General features: G+C 39.2%; 1 protein-coding gene across 5 annotated transcripts in view; it reads left to right on the top strand.

Annotated features, from left to right (window-relative positions):
* cdadc1 (cytidine and dCMP deaminase domain containing 1) overlaps window positions 1-19,212 on the top strand; it is a 59,167-nt gene that overhangs the window by 19,880 nt on the left and 20,075 nt on the right. For 2 of the 5 annotated variants that reach the window (XM_063051115.1, XM_063051118.1), the window contains 5 exons: window positions 6,892-7,066; window positions 7,730-8,299; window positions 13,462-13,511; window positions 15,577-15,749; window positions 17,145-17,334. In XM_063051115.1, the coding sequence (XP_062907185.1) occupies window positions 6,892-7,066; window positions 7,730-8,299; window positions 13,462-13,511; window positions 15,577-15,749; window positions 17,145-17,334 (1,158 nt within the window). Of the gene's footprint in view, window positions 1-6,563; window positions 6,658-6,888; window positions 7,067-7,729; window positions 8,300-13,461; window positions 13,512-15,576; window positions 15,750-17,144; window positions 17,335-19,212 lie in introns of all 5 variants that reach the window. The other 3 variants (XM_063051114.1, XM_063051117.1, XM_063051116.1) reach the window with 2 other exon arrangements.

Raw genomic sequence — 19,212 nt, 5'->3', positions numbered from 1 at the left:
ACTAACAGTGATAAAATATTTCTGCTAGGACCCCAGCAAATCCTTTCCTGGCTTCCCACAGAATATCCTAGAATACACTTAGTTAGGCCTGAGGGACTTATCCACTTTAATGTGCTTTAAGTTCTCGCAATGCACTGAGTTCAATGAGAGTTTAAGGTCATGAGTGGGGTGCTGAGTGAGCTGCCTTTTTCTGGCTGGTGTTCAGCAGTTTTTTTTTAGTGCTGCTGGAATTGTACTCATCCAGCCAAGTTCATTGTATCCAATCACAGTCCTAACTTGTGTCACGTAAATGGTAATTCCCTGGGGAGCTGGAAGGTCCGTCATCCAATGCTGCATTACCTAGCTTCTGACCTGCTCTTGCAGTCACAATAATTATATGAATGGAGCAGTGAAACTTGGGGGTCATACAGCATGGAAGCAAGCCTTTTGGCCGAACTCATCCATTCTGACTCTGTTGCTCACCTGTCAGTGTTTGGTCTCTAGCAGTCCAAACCTCTTCTATCTACGTACTTAATTAGATGGCTTTTAAGTGTTAACATGGCTGCCTCATCCATTTTTTCGGCAGCTTATTCCCAACAAAAAAGAACACCCTTTGTGTGAAGAAACTTCCTCTGATGTGCTTTTAAATCTCTTGCTTTTGATCTTAAACTTACATATGCCCTCTTATTTTTAGCACAAACCCCCTTGGGGGAAAAACTCTGTTTCACCCAGACTGTGCCCCTTCTAATATTGTATACCTTTATCAGGTCATCCCTCAGTCTCCTGTGTTCCAGGGAATAAAATCCTAGTCTTGTAATTTAGACCCCCAAATCCAGGAAATTGCAACTGACCCATTTCTAGTCTGTTCCAGTTTCTTCCAAGGCATTCATAATTTCAATCATACTTTCACAAGTTCTTCTTCCAAGTAAAAGGTGTGTGTTAATAGGAGAGCTCTAATACCCATTTTATGCCAATTACTGTATTCTGCATTGCACAGCTATCATAATTAAACAGGAAGAGTCGTAGGGTATATTTATGGATTGCTCTAATTGTGAATGAAACATTCTAGAGTTGTTTTAAGTTTTGCAGTATGCTAAGAGACAGTTTCCAGAATTGCAGTAAGGCACTGGATGTTGCTAGTGTTATGGTAAACAGAAGTTGTAATTTGGAACTTGTTAAGCGAGAAACCTTGTGGGAAAATGGCCTATACTCACTGATTCTTGTTGGAAAAATTTTGGTCATGTTCTCATTGACAAGTTTCACAAATCCTAATAACAATTTTCATATCATTCTTGTGTTATAGATGGTATAGAATAATTTTATGTACTCTTAAGGTCACACTAAATAGAATATTATTGATTACATATGTATTGTTATTGATCCTTGCATTTGGAGGTATTTGGCGAGAGAAACACGTCAAACACGTCAGTCATTTGAGAAAATTGAAAGAAAATGGGAAACTACAGGCCAGTTTGTAAGAAAATTCTGGAATCTATTATGAAGAAAAGAGTAACAATACTTGTCTACCACAATAAATATAGTTTTATGGAACAAAAGTTGTGTTCAGCAAGCTGATGACCACTTGCATATGAGATAAAAAGAGAGCCAATGGATGTAGCAAATTTCAGTTTATAAAGGTCAGTGAGGTACCCCCCTAAAAGATTACTGCACAAGAATTTTAACACCACAACCCAGAAAAAGAGCTCTGTGTATTCCTGCAACTAAGTATATGGGTCAGTTACACTGTCAGAGCTGTGGGGTAAGGAGTGAGGTGTCAGGAACAGTACAGGTGTGTGGACAAAGCTAGGGCCAGGGGAGCAGCCAGAACTAGCAGCTAGGACTAGCAGCTGTGATCAGGGTAGGATTTAGGGCCAAGTGTGCGTCCAGACCCAGGGTCAGGTGAGGCTGATCAGAGTCAGATGTGTGGTAAGATGTGTAGGTGGAGTTGTTCAGGAATGGTGTCAGGCGTGTAGTGAGAAGTAGTGCTGTCAACATGGGCCCAGTGCATGAAAGCAGACATGTACAGATTGGGTTCAGAGCCAGGTGTGCAGTTGGAATTGGGTGTAGAAATGAGAGCCAGGTGCAAGGTCAGAGTTGGGTTCAGGAGTATGGGTCAGGTGTATACCTGGCACTGGGAAACGGGTAGATGCAAAGCTGGAAACATGCTTAAATTGGTGCCAGGTGTAGACCCAGAGTGGATTGGACCAGGAGCACAGCAAGAGTCAGGTCTGGGAATGTATGTAGTGGGGATCAAGGATGGGTAGGAAGTGAGAAGAATAGTAATGGTCTGTGCCTGAAGAAAACAAAATTTTTTATTCATATACACACATATTTATGCATTTTTCTTAACTTAGAAAATATTATGGCTTTATATTTATTTTAATGCTTTATATTTATTTTTGTTGCTTACATTTGTACCTTTCAGGTTCCTTGTTAATTTGTTGAATTGCAGTTAATTCCAGTTAATTGGGCCATCGGTTAATCAGGGCAGCCATTTATTTGGGACAGCTCTTAAAGAGCAAAAACAAATCAAGAAAATAGCCATGATTTCCTTTGTTTATTTGGGGCACTATGATGCTTAATTAGGCAGGCAACTGGTGCCAGGCATTTTCTAACTAGCACCACTTGTATGCATGTCTGTGATCATTAGACACTCTACTATGCTTAGACTGACTAGTTTTTAAATAGCGTCACTCATGTGTTTGTGTTTTTTTTTAAATTGATTTCTGCCACTGATGGTTGATGAGAAATAAACAGACAATTCAGAATTGTTTTGCTCACTGCAGTTTCAAGCATTCATGCGCGGAGATGCCAGAAATGGCTGGGAGTGAAAATGAAACTATTTCACTACTTCAAGAAGTTAGGAACTATGAAGAATTTGAAAGTATCAGCAATCATTTTGAATGTTACAATTAAGATGAATATTTGGAGGATGCAATAATTGAAAGCACTGTTTGAAGGCAGACCACTATGTACCAGGTGTCTGCACTGATTTTGTTCATTTACATCATTGTACTCCTCCGTCGATAACTATTAGGAACTAATACACAGTTTTATGGTACTGTAGTAGTTTCAGTGGTGTCCTAATTTATTCTGCATTTCATTTAAATACACAATTTATTACTCAGTTAAATGGTGGTTTTGTCTTTTTTCATACCTTTTTAACCATTTCCATGATACGGCAACTGGGGAGGAAAGACTCGCAAACCAATGTGCATCTTCCAAGAGGAAGAAACCCTACAAGCTGTGGACAGATTTACAGAGATATACCCCCAGGGGTGCCCAGGAGGGAGAGTAAGATGAACACCCTGCTAGGATGGACCTAAGAATGTCAACCTTTGTAAACGGATATCAATTACAAGTCAGAGATGCATTTGCGGCAAGGTCTGTAAGAACCTGTTTGGCCTAAAAATACATCGGGCCACGATGAAAATGCCTGGAGCAGGAGAGAGCAACACAACGTCTAGGACTCACTCCTGAAGAAACCCCACCTGGAGTCACCCCACGGTACCCAGAATCTCCCAAGTCCCAGAAACTCACACTCCAGGCTGAGTAGCAGATCACCAGATGTGTCAAGAGCTCCAATATCTGACTAAACAGTACAGGGGAATGAGTGAAAAGGAGAAACCACCACTTGCCAAGCTCAGTAAAATCTTCAGAAGTAAGTTTATGCAGAGCATAATGGCATGGAAGACAGGGGAAAAAGCCAGGAAATGAGCTGCCTTTATTGTGAACCCCTAAGGATTCACCAAGCAGCTGTTGAGACAGAAGTATTTCAGGCACCTCATGTACTCCAAACAAGAGATGGATCTACACCTTCAAAACTCCATCAGCGACTCAGTGAGCAGAAGATAGGACACCACAGCGTCCTCGTAAATCCTCCTCCTCCTGCAATTGAGTTCAATGGCAAGATGTGACCCATGGACCATTGCTGCTGGGACACAAGTCAGGGCCTGATCAATCCTAGCTGGGTTGCCTGGGCGTGGGTATCTGATATTGAAAAACTTAAAACACCCAATGACCCCCAGATTACATCACTGAAGCTGTGTCCCAGCAAATCCTAGGATGTATCTCAGCATCATGAAACTTAAGCTAATTAGGGAAGCCGTTTAGTTTGTCCAAACTATACTGGTCCCTATGTGTCGCAATTAGTCAGAGTCCACTGTATACATAAAACTTTATCCAAAGGCCATTTTCAGCCTTGTTGTTTACATTTTTAACCTGCAGTGTTGACCTTTGTTTTGCATTTTAATGGGATTGTAATTTGTACACTTCATCCTGTATTCAGTGAAAATTCAATGTGTCATCAAGCTTTTTTGTTTTGACTCCTATTGTTGGCATAATCTCTGACCATTAAATTGTATTTCACGTTTAACATAAAATCTTTGAATCGAACTGAGCCCTTCACTGAAGTGAGGTTTTCTCTTTTGCTTTCCTGTGATTCCTTCTGAATGGTTTCTCTATAGTGATTCCTGCAGTTGGATTAGTATGTTACAGAGTAATTTCATAACATTGGTTCAGCAATGTTGCATGTTTATTTTTATCTGCATTGGAGCATTTAAGATTGTTACCAGGGAAGAATTTGACATTACAGTCTCTTATAAAACAAAAGAAAGCGTAAAGCTGCGTCCACACTAGACCGGATAAATCCGTAACCGAAGCTTTTTCTCTTCATTTTGACCGTCCGCCCACATTGAAACGGTGATTTCCTCCCCCGAAAATGGAGCTTTTCAGAAACGCTCTCCAGAGTGAATAAAGCTGAAAACGCCTAATATCCGGTGTGTACGGGGTAACCGGCTATTTTTAAACCACTGTCATAATGTGCCGGAACAAATGGTAGCGGCAGTGCGGCATTTCATTGTTTTCTTGAACACAACCTCCAACACCACAACAATATCTGACAATAGATGTGTAACAGCCTAATGTAACATTGTATGGAAATACAACACTGATGCAGACACGTTTTGTACATTTAACAAGGTGCTTTATTAATGTATTGCTTGTGCAAACATTCAATAGATGCAATTGTCACTTTTGCCCAGTAACTTGTTTTATTGCACATGTTAAATACAGCAAAATAATACACAAAGACATGGCAAAAGTAAAAGCAAACAAATGCGGTAACAGCAAATTTCACTTTTGCCCAGTAACAAGCCTTATTGCATTTAGTTGTAGCTGTCGTCCCTTTCATCGGTGAAGAGACTATGGCTGTAGGAAATGTTTCTGGACAAATGCGCACCAAGTCTTTCGTTTGGCAATTTCCTTTTAAGTTTTTCTAGTCTGTAACTGGACAAATGCACACCGTATACTGTTTCCTCTTCACTTGTTTTCTGTGTGTCCTGCGCATGCCCAGTAGGAAAAGATTCGCCCAAATATCCGTTTTAATGTGGACAGAGTTTTTTTTAAAAACGCCTAGTGTGGACACCTATCGTTTTTACGCAAAACCGGTGTTTTCAAAATTATCTGATCTAGTGTGGACGTAGCCTAAGATGCTTATAAATCTATATCAAGTTGTGGCAAACTAACTTTACTGTTTTATCTGTACCACCTATCAGGTGTTGATTTAATGTCGTCTGATTGTCAACAGCTTTTTCTCAGAAAGGCAAACATTCCCGTTGTTTTGTATAGTAATGTAACCAAGGGATAAGACTAAGGTTTGGGTAGAAAATTTATGTACAAATCTTGCCCGCCTGATTGCTTAGTCCATATGTCAAAAAGTTAAAGTCTTTGTTTACCCCAAGGGTTTTGATAAATTGGGTGATTTGAGGCGGTAGCAAGTTCCAATGGTGTCGACCTTTTGAAGGAAGAAGAAACTTGGTGGCTACAAACAGAAGCTTTGACTGATGCAAAGTTGTTTTTTTTAAAAAAGCAGTTGGAATTTTTAGAAATGCAATATTATGGAGCAGCTTGATGTCAATATGAAAGTCACTCAGTGACTTTAGTGAGCAAAGGAGATCCACGAATTGCAGATTGTACAGTTTGTTTGGCAAAATGTATTTTATGAAAAGAGCATATCATATCAACATTAACTTCCTTTTAACAGCTTGCAATATTTCCACATTAGTTCTTCATTATACCTGCCACAGAAAATTGTCTAATACATAGGTGAAAGTATCCTTTCAATGTTATAATTTTTAGCAAAATCAACAAATTTCACCATCTATGTTGGTGATATTAAAGCTGATTCTGATCATTTTTAGTAACTGTTTATCTACTCAAGTGGCCCAGAGAACAAACAGGTAAGTGTGGAAGTTAATTCCTCCAATTGTGAATTATTGCTCTTCTTGTTAACCTAATGAAATTTCATTTCAAATGATACTTTGTTAACCTTTATCTCTTTGCTTTTGTCTCTAATTTTTGGTAGAGGGCACCTGGTTTTTGTATCTGCGGTATTTGCTTGCATTAATGATAACCCCATGAAGTTACTAGTGAGCCTTAGCTAAGATTATGCTTTAGAATGTTAGACCATTTCCTGGTTCTTGGGATCTTGAATGTTTTTCACTATTTATCAGCTCATACTTAAAACACTGTTGAAATCTTCATTGTCTGAGTAACAAATGAAATAAAATGTTGTTCAATCATAGCTTGTATCCCTAGGGAAAATCCCTATTAAAACTGCTGAGGATGGTTCAACCATGGAAAACTGTGAGGAATTCCTTCAAAACTGCATCCTTCCAGGCAAGTGGAAAGAATTGCAGCATAATCCAGACTTATGCCTTGTAAGATGGTGTGGTTGTTGAGGGTCAGACTTCATCCTCTTATTATGGTATACCCTGTCGCCCTCCAGCAGTAATACTTGTGTCACTTACAGGACTGGTCCTTTTTTTTTGTTGATTTCTAGATGCTAGCTATTTACAGCTTTTCATATGAATAGAAAATTGTTTTACCCTGAATATTGCTCACCTTTAGCAGAGAAGAAATGGCCTTGTTGTTGTGCACAGTTCAAAAATTATTGGGCTACACTGTTCAAGCATGGATCTGCATGTCGGCCAAATTGCTGTTATTAAACATGGATCCAGACTGAAGGAATGTGATCTCTACTTCTCAAGGAAGCCATGCTCAACCTGCTTAAAGATGGTTTTAAATGGTAAGTGTGATCAAAAAGCATTTTTCATTGAGCCAAAATTTGCTGTTAGCAGCATTGTGTACTCTTATTCCTAAATTCCAAATAAACCATATTCCTGGAGGCATCTGGACAATCATTATTTGCTTTGTAGAGTCTGTTGATACAACACAGCTCACCAGAAGTATCTTCTGTGCTGTAGTGGGGTCAATTGGGATGGCTAAAATAAGTATAGTCACAATAAAAATCGTGGTGAAATTTTGAAGGTAGTTAAGCCACACCTTTTGATTTAACAGAATTTACAAATTTGTGAAACTGATACTTCAATGTTCAGAAACCCAATGATATTCAGAACCAATTGCAAGCTTAGAAAAAAAATTAAAGAACTGTTAAACAAGCTTTTAAAGCAAAACTAAAAATATCAATAACATTTAAAATATTTCTATTAACTTCTAATGATGAAAGTCAAACAGCTAGTCCATTCATTAAAATTAATGACAAAGCACTCCTGTCTCAGTTTATTTGTGGGTTTCTCACCATAAGTAATGAATGTATAAAGTTTCTGAAGAAAAAAGCACTACAGGAAAAGAGCATGGAAGTGGGACTAAATAGCTAACTCTTCCAAACAAAACAAATCTAGTACTTGTTTTTAATTTCAGTTGATTTCTTTTTATTATTTAATTTTAGCTGGAGTCAGCCGAATTTCATATTGGCCTGGAGATCCAGAAATAAGTCTGGCTGAGGACAAGGTTATGAATAGTTGCTACTCAGATGCAAAGTTAGATGCTAAAGCTGTGGAAAGACTCAAGTCCAATAGTCGAGCTCGTGTCTGCACCTTGCTTCAACCTCTGGCTTACAATATGCTTCAATACGTAGAAGAAACTTCAAGAAAGTGTGAGTTTTTCCAAAGCATGAATGCCAAGGACTCTGATTTTAAACACAGGGACAGTTTTACTGAATGCAGAAGAAATAGATTGCGGGAATTTGAGAAATTATTCTTGATTGCTGATAGTGACACCCACAAAGAAATCTTAAAGACTGTTGGCTTAGAGAATGTGTGTGATGATGTTCATTTTATTAATTTGAGGCATAAAATGGAGGAGCTTGTTTATCTGTTAGCAACCATCGACTGTAGCGTTCCAATGTCTGGAATATTTATTTCTGATGATAGTGCATCCGAAGAGCACACAAACAATGACTTTCAGAATTTTGCAAGGCACTGCATGGTTCAAGCCAGGTTATTGGCATATCGGACAGGTGAGAAAATCGGTGTGGTTTTCATACTTTCATCATCAAGTTTGTTGTAATAGTACAAAATAATTGTGATCTATATTTACTAATAGAGAAGGGTTTTGTAAAGAACCTTTTATGATAATTCAAAATGCTATTGAGATGTAATCATTGTTGTAGCATAGTTATTCTGGAAGACATTTGCCATGGACTTCATAAAAGCCTTCAATTCCATCAACCGAGGGTTTATGGAAGATCCTCCTAAAAATCAGTCATCTGTGTGGACTAATCATCCTGCAAGTAGAAGTGTTAAAAAATTTCTTAGGATTTTTAATTGACTATTGACAAAACATCAGGTTTCACAAATAAATAGATAATGTCAGCTTTATCTCTACTTGCTTGTCCCCTTTGAAAGCAAGTGGGATTATTGTAGATGGGTAAAGTGTTTGGCATGCATGTGATGGAACTAAAGCCCATTTCTGTGCTGTCCAACTTCGACACTTTGTTGTCAGGCTTTGTTAGCCATAATTTATACTATTCACTTATTTCGAATGCCAAATCACTCATATTTAGCCAGCATCAATTCTGATAACCTTGCTACATTTCCCTGACCAGGCTAAAAATAGTTTTTCTTTTTCTACTGAAATCCACAATGATGTTCCAACCTATGTACACTTCAGTACAAATGTTGCAGATAGAAATGGCTGTATGACGTGCTTTCGCTTTTGCTTTATCCATCTTCTGAATCTCCCAGAGCTTCATCCATGCATGATTGCCCTCCTGAAAACCCAAATTTCTGCTATTTATCACATTTCATGTTAACTAAGTACATCACCTCCATATTAATGCTGATTTATAAATGCAAGTTGGAGGATTAATTAATTATCAAATGCAATTTGTAGCACTGATTTTTCAACAGGTTCCACATATTTTAAGATGATAGGATATGACAAATGGTTACTGGAATCATATTGAAAAAGATCAGGAGTTGGTCCAAATGGGAATTGATTGTTTATCCAGAGATCTTTCTGATTTGTATTTAGAACATAGACTGTTACAGCATAGTACAGGCTCTTCAACCCACCATGTTGTGCCGACCTCTTAACCTACTCTAAGATCAATCTAATCCTTCCATCCTACATGGCCTTTCATTTTTCTATCATCCATGTGCCTATCTAATAGTTTTTAAAATGTCCCCAATGTACCTGCCTCTGCCATGTACTTACCATTCTCTATGTAAAAAGAAAACTTGCCTCTGACATCTCCCCTACACTTTCCTCCACCTTTAAAATTATGCCATCTTGTTATGAAACCCATATTTACCAGGCGTCTCTAGAGATGTGGCTGGTTAGCCCCTCACTAACAGCCACTGGACTCAGCAGTGAGGAAATCACCTTTCTCAAACTCCACACATCAAGGGTCAGTATGACTTGGGGCCCACCAAAGCAGGGAAGTTGGGATGTCCCAACCACCCAAACCCCAATTTTTGTGAATACTGTGTAAGTACTACCCCCAGGCAGTTAGCTGTCAGCAAGAAATAACAGATTGTACACTGCACAGAATTATAAAGTAAGTATATTTACAAATATCAGCTAGTAGGAAAAAGAAAAGGAAAAAAAAAATAAATAAAAAGGGCCCATTATAGTTAACCCAGTCTACATAAGTTGGAGCATATCTTGAAGTTGTCTTTAACTGACTAGCTGGACCCACGGTCTTCCTGAAAGCACACACCACCTTCCGAATGTCGCTCGAATTCCACCTCAGACAAACGGGCTCTCCCGCAGCAGTATTGGTCCTTCCTCCTTGGAGCCGTTCATCTGCACAAAGCACTTTGTGCAATAGGGATGGCATCATCAGCCACCTTCCCTCCTGTCTTCTCCCAGTTCCCCCCAAAAAGACTTTGATCCACACCAGCATCCGTCACAAAAACCTCTCCGCCCAACGTGCTCTAGAACCTTCAAAAAGTAATCTCCATTTCTCTCCTTGCATGCTCCCATGAGCCTTCTCACAACGAAAGTATTTCTTCCCACAAGGATGGAAGCTCTGCCCTTTTCAACCAGATCTGGGCAGACTAGCACTGGTGTGTCAATAGTCTCAGTTACTCCAACATCTACTTTCGAAAACTTCAGTTTCAATGACAAGTAACCTAGGTATGGGTACTCATCAGTACTAAGCCCCTGAAACTCAAGGGCACTGAGTGGCTTCAATGGTAAATGCATCAAATGCCAGTTGTAAAATGATCTATAAAGCAAAGTAACTTGAGAACCTGTGTCAAGTGTGGCTGTCGCATAAACACTTTCAATCCGTATGGCTACATCAGAGCTTGGTTCCACTAAACCTTCAGGAATGGAGTTTTGCACTTTAGTATTTCCCTTGATACACTGATAGGAATGTATTCTCTCCAAAACGTCAGTCCATTCCTTTACTGGGTCCCTCTGTAGTTTTACCTTTCTTTGATTTGATTACCCACTGATTTACTTTCTGAAGATTTTTCTGTCCTTCACACTCCCACTTGAAACGTCCATCTTCTCCACAGTTGTAACAGAAAATACCGGCCACTTCCCTGACCGAAGGACCTCAATCAGTAGCAACCCAGCTTGGTATGTCCCACCAGCGGATCCAGCTTCCTGCCAGCCTTGTCGTGCTTGATAGCAACACTAACTGATATCATCCAAAATACCTTGGCCATCAGATCTTTCATGACATCCTGCAAAACCCTGGCTTATGTGGCATCAGGGGTCGCTTAGCAGCAGAGGCTACTAACGAGGGCTTCGCCCTGCAGACAAAGGCCTCCCGCTCCTCCATCGCATTTTTCTCCTCTCTAAATTCTCTGAGTAACTCAGTAAAAGGTGGGGGAGGGTGCATCTTGCGGGTCATTCAAATACGTAGCGCAATCATGTCATGTGACAATGTGCCCTTCACAACTTGCTCCTGAAGCAATTTCTCTTAGACAGTTGAATGCCCCCTTCGTGGCACAAACAGTGCAGCATCTTCTCCAAGCTGAAAATGTAGGCAGACAACTTCTCTCCTTCCTCCTGAAATATGTGCCTAAATTTCATCCTAAGATTGACTGCACTTCCTGCAGTGCCAAAAGCATCTTCCAGAGCTTGCAGGTAAATTAGCTGATGTAGCTAATGGATTTTCTGCCTTGAGGAACCTCATTATATCAGCCGCTGGACCCTTTAAGATGTCTACTCAGCCCAAGCTTCATATTCTTCTTCCCCTTGGGTGTGGGCTTGACCCCAAAGAACACTCCCAGTCTACAACAAATTTGGCTCTCCGCAGGTATAATTTTGCATTTATCAACCAGTGATGCAATAGCCAAAATAAGTTCAGAATATAAATCAACCATCCTTCCCCTCACTCCACAGAAACGAGAGCAACTTGTCTTTAAAGTCTCCGCCGTCTGCTACAGGAAACTCAACTTCTAATTCGACACCTTCACCTACACTCCCCTTTTCTCTAAAAGTTTGGCTGGCCCATGGCCCCACCTCTTCAGGTACACCAATTGTACGAGGCAGCTCCACTCCCATCACGCCATTGCTAATCTGAACTAAAATGACATCTTTGCCTGCCGTTTGGTCAAACTGCCATTTCATGATTGTAACTTTCCCTAATACTGGAACTGAACTTAATACTGATATCAGCTATTCATCTGGGCTGCAGATACTCACCCCGCTCAGAACCCAAGCGTTAGTTACGAGTAATCTCTTTGAATCACACCAAAGCTTAATCTTGGAGGCGTCCATCATCTATTCTTGGTTGGTGCAACTGTAACGAAACCCAATTTCCCTCGGGATCAATAAAGTATGTCTATCTGTCTGTCTATCTATCTATCTATCACATATCTTAATCACATTCCCAGACAATAGTTTAACACAGGCTTAAACACACAAACCACCTAATCAATTCTTAGAGCAATTACACAGTATTCAGCGAATCAAATCACAGACAGTCACCCCCACAATGAAACCTCTTTTTACCAGGCGTCTCTAGAGATGCAACTCGCTAACGGACACTGCAGTGAGAAAGCCACCTTTCTCAAACTCCATACGACTAGGGTCAGTGTGACCACCCGAATCCCAATCTCTGTGAATACTCCGTAAATGCTGCCCTCCTGCAATTAGCAATCAACAAGAAATAACAGACCATACACTGCACACAATTATAAAGTATGTTTACAAGTGCCAGTTAGTAGGAAGGAGAAAAATAAAAAGGGTCCATTACAGTTAACCCAGTCCAAATGTGCACATAAAATGAGTTCATCTTGAAGTTGTCTTCAACTCGTGTGCTGGATCCACCGTCTGCCTGAAAGCACATACCACCTTCCAAATGTCGTTCGAAATCCACCTCGAACAAATGGACTCCCCCACGGGAGTATTGGTCCTTCCTCCTTGAAGCTATTTATCAGCACTTTGTGCAACAGGGATGGCATCATCAGTCATCTTCCCTCCTGTCTTCTTCCAGTTCCCCCCAAAAAGACCTTGACCCACATGGTGTCCGTCACAAAAACCTCTCTGCCCAACATTCTCTAGAACCTTCTCCCGATTCCACCATCCTGATTGGCTGACACAACATTCCTAAGTTGAACAGCATAGCCTCTTTAGCTCAAACCCAAACATGTAAAAGTAGAACAGACTACTCTTACATAACTGCTATAATGAAATACCTACAGCGTAGCAGTAAAAATCTTAACTAGGGTGTTACATGTATTAGTCATTCTCTGGCCATTCACTCAAACTGTGCCTTGTGTAATGTTGTACACATTTATCTAGTCACCTCTCATGCTCCTTTGCTCCAAAGAGAAAAGCCCTAGCTCACTCAACCTATCCTCATAAGACATGCTGTCAGATCCAGGTGGCATCCTGGTAAATCACCTCAGCACCTTCTCTAAAGCTTCCACATTCTTCCTATAATGAGTCAACCAGAACTGAACACAGTGTTCCAAATGAGATTTTTCATTTGAGAAAATTATCATGATTTTTCTTGCTATAAACACATTTAATGTGCATTCTTTTATCTATGATTTGATATATAAGATTTTTAATGGTAAATATTATGCTCTTTACAATAATTTTAACATTAGTATATTGCTCTGGTATCCAAGAATTTGTCTGAATGAACCATAGCAGAATAGTTTAAGGTAACTTTTTTTTACACTCAACTTTTCCTGAATTAATATATTTCAGAGGATCAAAAGATTGGTGTTGGGGCAGTGATCTGGGCAGAAGGAAAGTCAGTAAGTTTTAGCTTTTTGTTTTGTGCTTTTGAAAATAAAATGTTCTGTAATTTTCTGCCCGAGTCATTTGCTTTATTATTTGGTTGTGATTGTCATTATTTCTTTTGATGAGAGCCGTCTGTCAGAAATACAAAATAATAATCATGATTTTTTTCCCTAATTTTTGGGCACTCTGTAGGTTACTCTTTTAAACTGATGCCTATGCATGAGCTTTTGTCAGAAAATCAAGACAAATTTGCTTTAAATTTTCCTGTTTTACCTCAACCAATTGCATCATGTTTGACACACCCTCCAGCATCCCTATGAATCAGCACAGATAGAGAAAAAGGGAAGAGAATTGTGCCCATTGCAATATCATTACGTCAAAGCCTACTTGAAGAATTTCAGACTATTAGGTTATGTAATTGTGAAACTGGAAACCTATTAAGTAAAACTGATGAGTAAAACATTAACAGCTTTTATTTTTTATTTATTGGGATACAGTGCAGAATAGGCCCTTCCAGCCCTTCAAGCTGCACTGCTCAGTAGCCGCCGATTTAACCCGAAACTAACCATAGGACAATTTACAATGATCAAATAACCTACCAACTGGTACATCTTTGGACTGTGAGAGGAAACCCATGAAGTCAGGGGGAAAGCATATAAACTCCTTACAGACAACGCTGAGAATTAAGCTGGGGTCACTGGTACTGAAAAGTGTTGTGCTAACCACTATGCTACTGTGCTGCCTGAGGAGTTTATAATTGAATTCCTTCGATAGTATTATTTGTTCCCACTAGTTTATTGTCATCTTATTATTTATTCCCACCCAGTAGGAAATGCACCAAGAGTTTGATTTCATTCATTATATCTTTTCTAAATAAGAGGTAGTAACTGCCTTATTGGAAGTCAGTAGGAAGAAAGAAGGGCATATTTATTCAAAGTCCCTCATGATCTTAGAACACCTCAAAGCACTTTTACAGTCACCTAAAATCATTTTGAAATATGAGCACTATAATAATGTAGGAAATATAAAAGCCATAAAGCCCCCTTTTCAGAGTTGAGGTAATTTGTTTTGGTGATGTTAGTAGAGAACATCAGGGAGAATTCCCTCCTCTTGTACTATAGTTATTGCATTATAGTGGTAGATATTGTATAATACACTTCGGTATACTCTCTCACAGGCTGCCAGTGAACTATGCCCCGTAAAGTAATTTATTTAATGATAATTAGGTTTTCCTTCAATATTTTGCCTAAGATTGTGGTTAGCACAAATAGTATTTCGAAATTTCCTTTTATTTGTATCTAACAACCTGTTCTAGCAAGTGTGGTCACCATGTCACTTCAGCTTGGTCTAGATTTTTGGAAGACCATTTACATCTCTAGTCTGTAAAGGCCATATCAGCATAATTTTCTTATCTTGTTTAACACACTTTATTTAGCAGGCTTTGTGGTTTGGCTTTGACCGTTGAACTAAAATAAGGCATCATTGCATATAAATTAACTCTAAGTCATTAATCATCCTATGCTTCCCATTAAGTTTCAAACAGATGAAACCCTACTTAGTGTTATGTCTAAGAATGATTTTGAGTGGGCAAACATTGTGAATGTCTGCAGTAAAAACTAACTTCTTTGGTGGAAATTGTTCCAAAGAACACAATGAGTGGTTCTATACATTTCTAGCTGGTACACTAACATGCTTTGAAACAGAACGTATCATAAAGGTAAGTGACATAAAATGCCTGTCCTATTCAGGATATCACCCTGAATTTAGTCAAAATTTATTTGTCATGACTGATCAGACCGGACAGTGGCCACATGATTACTGATGAATGTTTGCAACACACACAAAATGCTGGAGGAACTCAGCATGCCAGGCAGCATCTATGGAAAAGAGTAAACAAACAGTCAACATTTCAAGCTGCGACCCTTCATCAGTCCCTTTGCATAAATATTGCCTGGCCTGCTGAGGTACTCCAGCATTTTGCATGTGTTGCTTGGATTTCCAACCTCTGCAGATTTTTCTCTTGTCACCAATTAATGTTTTCTCGTTTCTCACTAACTAATTGATTTTTCTTTATTATAGAGTAATTGTGATGCAACAGGAGCAAGGTATCTGATTGGATGTGGTTATAACGCCTATCCAACAGGGTCAGAATATGCAGACTTCCCTCAGATGGATGAAAAGCAGCAGAAAGACAGAGAAGCCAGGAAGTTTCGGTACATTGTACATGCTGAACAAAATGCTTTAACTTTCCGGTAAGCATTCAAATTACTTTAATTCAACTTACACTTTGACAACTTTGACCATTTTTGATTATTTGTATAAAAAGAAGAAAAACATAGTGTCCTTCACACCCCAAGATATCCCAAAGTGCTTCACACCAAATTAAGTGCTTTTCAGAAGTATCTTCATATTTTGCAGAACAGAGGATGACTTGATTCCACTCTGATTTCAAAGATGGGAAAAGCCAATGTGGGAATCACAAACATTTTCACAGTTAGTTTGTAAGGTGGTGTATTCCTTTGAGTGTTTATGCTGGGCTTCTATGTGTATTTAATGCATGGATATGACATTCTCAATACTGTTCCAAATGATTCTTCTCTATTTTGAGCAGTCATGAGCCAGGATTCCCAAGGGTTAGTGGATTGTTGCATTACTTCAAGGATGCTTTTAGCATTTAATTGAATATTACCCTCTCTCTGCATAGTAATCTCTTTCAGAAAGTGTAATCACACTAGGAATAGCAATAATGAATTTGGCCACAGTTAGATCCTACAACCAGCTGATGTCAACGTTTAGCAGATTATCAAGTTATAGAGTGGCTGTTTCATTCATAAGTGATCACTTATTAAGGTGACACTTCACCTGAGAGTCTGTCGGAGTCACCTACTATACCAGGTGTTCCCAGTGTGGCCTCTTCAACATCAGTGAGACCTGATTTTGATTGGTGGACTGCTGCATTGAGCACCTTCGCTCCTTCTGCCATAAAAGGCAGGATTTCCTGGAGGCTACCCATTTCAATTGGCTTCCCATTCCAGCATGTCAGTCCATGGCCTCCTCTACTGCAACAGTTAGGCCACACTCAGATTGGAGGAGCAGCACCTCATATTCCGTCTGGATAGCTTCCAACCTGAAGCCATGAACATCAATTTCTCCCCCTTCTCTCTTTTTCCATTTCCCATTCTGGTTCCCCTCTTACCCCTTCTCTTCTCACCTGCCCATTGCCTTCCTCTGGTGCCCCTCTTCCTTCCTATTCTTCCATAGTCCATAGTCCTCCTCTATCAGATCCCTGCTTCTGCAGCCATTTATCTCTTCCCACCTATCACCTCCCAGATTCTTGCTTCATTTTCCCCTTCTCCACCTAACCATTTCCTCCTCACCTGGTTAAGCTTATCACCTGTCATCTGGTCCTTCTTCACCTCTCCCCTCCTTATTCTGGCTTCTTCCCCCTTCCTTTCCATCCTGATAAAGGGTCTTGGCCCGAAACAGCATCAGTTTATTCCTCTCCATAGATCTGCTTGACCTGCTGAGTTCCTCCAGCACTTTTGTGTGTGTGTGTGTGTGTGTGTGTGTTAGTTGCACAAGACTTCCAGCGTCTGCAGGATCTCTCTTGTATTTATTAGTAATTGTTCTATGTGTTTCTTTTGCAGATGTCAGGATATTAAAGAAGATGAGAAAACCATGATATTTGTTACCAAATGCCCATGTGATGAATGTATACCCTTAATAAATAGTGCTGGTATCAAACAGATATATACAGGTGACCTTGATGCTGGGAAAGTAAAAGCTGATATATCCTATCAGAAATTCTCTGGTCTACAGGGAGTGAAGAAGTTTACGGTAAGTGCCACATTACAAATTATAAGTGCTCAAGAAAAATGGATGAGGAGGTCAATCACTCCTTGTATTACTAAAGTATTAACTCAGATTGATTCTGGTATCCAAACATTATATGATAAAACAAGATGTTGCCTAGCCTTCACGTTAGTAGCTGAGATTCTAAGGGAGCATTGCATACTGGGCTAATGAGATTGCAAGATTTGAATCTTTTGATTTTCTGGGATGAACGTTTTTGGAACTTCTGGAAGGTGCCAATTTCCATATTTCATGCACACAAACGATTCCCAACTTCATCAGTTACTCTTTGCTGGGATATGGCCCACAGTGCTTCAATGTTAAAATCCTTATAGAGTCTAGATTTAGAGTGTAAGCTTATTGCATTGTTACCGTTTGTGCTTCAATCTGCCTGCTTAATCCATGTTAGTTTAGTGCATTCCTTTCAATAGAGAAGTATGGATACAAGGGACCCGTTTTTCAGGTAACTTGCATCTTTCTGAATCAATTGAATGTACTTAATTGTTTTTAATTGATTATAAATTTTATTATGTGTTTTAGGAAATATAAGTTGTTCCTTAGTTTATGGATGTTTCTGATGTCATGATACTGAGATGTTCACTGTTCTTGATGGGTTTGACCATTGTCTAAGGCCAGAACCAGACTTAATAATTGTTCATATTTTATTCAGCTGCTTCAATTTTTTGAAAACAAACCATCTGGAAGTAAAAAATGTCACTTTCAAGGATAGTAGCAATCAGATTGTTTTAAATTCAATTGGTTCATTAATGTCCCTTTATGGGACAAAATCTGCAATCCATTCTTGCTGCAGTCAACATGTGAAAGCAATCACACAACAATAAGCTGGACACTCTGAACTAGCCTTCTGAATCAGTGTTAAATCTACTGTTAAAGCATCGATATGCCTATTTCAGGATGAGATAAATATACAGGATTGTGAAACAAGCTAACAGGTCTCGATTGAGGACAGATCCAGTCTCCACTCCAGATAGTTATTAGATTTATAGCTTCATTTCCCTTTTAACATGAAGAGTTTATTTCCCTTTTAACATACTATGTAGGCTGAGGTATTTTTGCAGTATTGAAGGAGTGTAACACTGTTGCTTATCCTAATGTTTTGTATAGATCTAATAAGATCTCCCTCTCATATTCTATGCTGTGGCAAATATCGCATATGCTTTCTGATTCCCACTGTCTACTTCTCTGCTACAAATACCTTTGTTTCACTACACTTGTTGTTATCCTATCTTTGAACACATATTGTCTTGACTGATTTGTCCTCTCCAAATGCATTATCTGACACTTTTCCATAATGAAATCCATTAACCATTTTTATGTCTAGTGATATATGAAGCCCAGAACTTGATTCCTCAAAACTACTGACAATTTTGATATATTTGTCAAATTTCTTAATCATTGCTTTTACTTTTAGGGTAAGTTATTTTCATATCTTGAGAAACAAGGAACCCCACTGCACATAGCCCTATGATCACAAACACTAATAATCATTCCCTTTTGGTTTATTCCAATGAGACCATTTTTGAATAAATGACTTTTAATTTCTTGATCAGCTTCCCATTTGTGAACTTGCCAAATGATTTACGGGAAGTGTACTCCCTTCACAGATATTTCTTGTTAACACTTTCAATGAAAATTCAGTCAGGTTAGTCAGCTGGCCATTCCGCATGAATGTGATTGATTAACCAATGTCTTATGCCATCTCCTGGAAATTGTTCCAATAATTTTTGACTGCTGATGTTGTGATTGGCCTCTAGCTGCACAATCCTTTCCTTGTTTAAACATAGAAACATAGAAACATAGAAAATAGGTGCAGGAGTAGGCCATTCGGCCCTTCGAGCCTGC

Source organism: Mobula hypostoma, chromosome 6, assembly GCF_963921235.1.
Source record: "Mobula hypostoma chromosome 6, sMobHyp1.1, whole genome shotgun sequence".
NCBI lineage: Eukaryota > Metazoa > Chordata > Chondrichthyes > Myliobatiformes > Myliobatidae > Mobula > Mobula hypostoma.
Note: the sequence above shows the minus strand (reverse complement) of the source record. Positions and strands in the feature narration are given on the sequence as shown.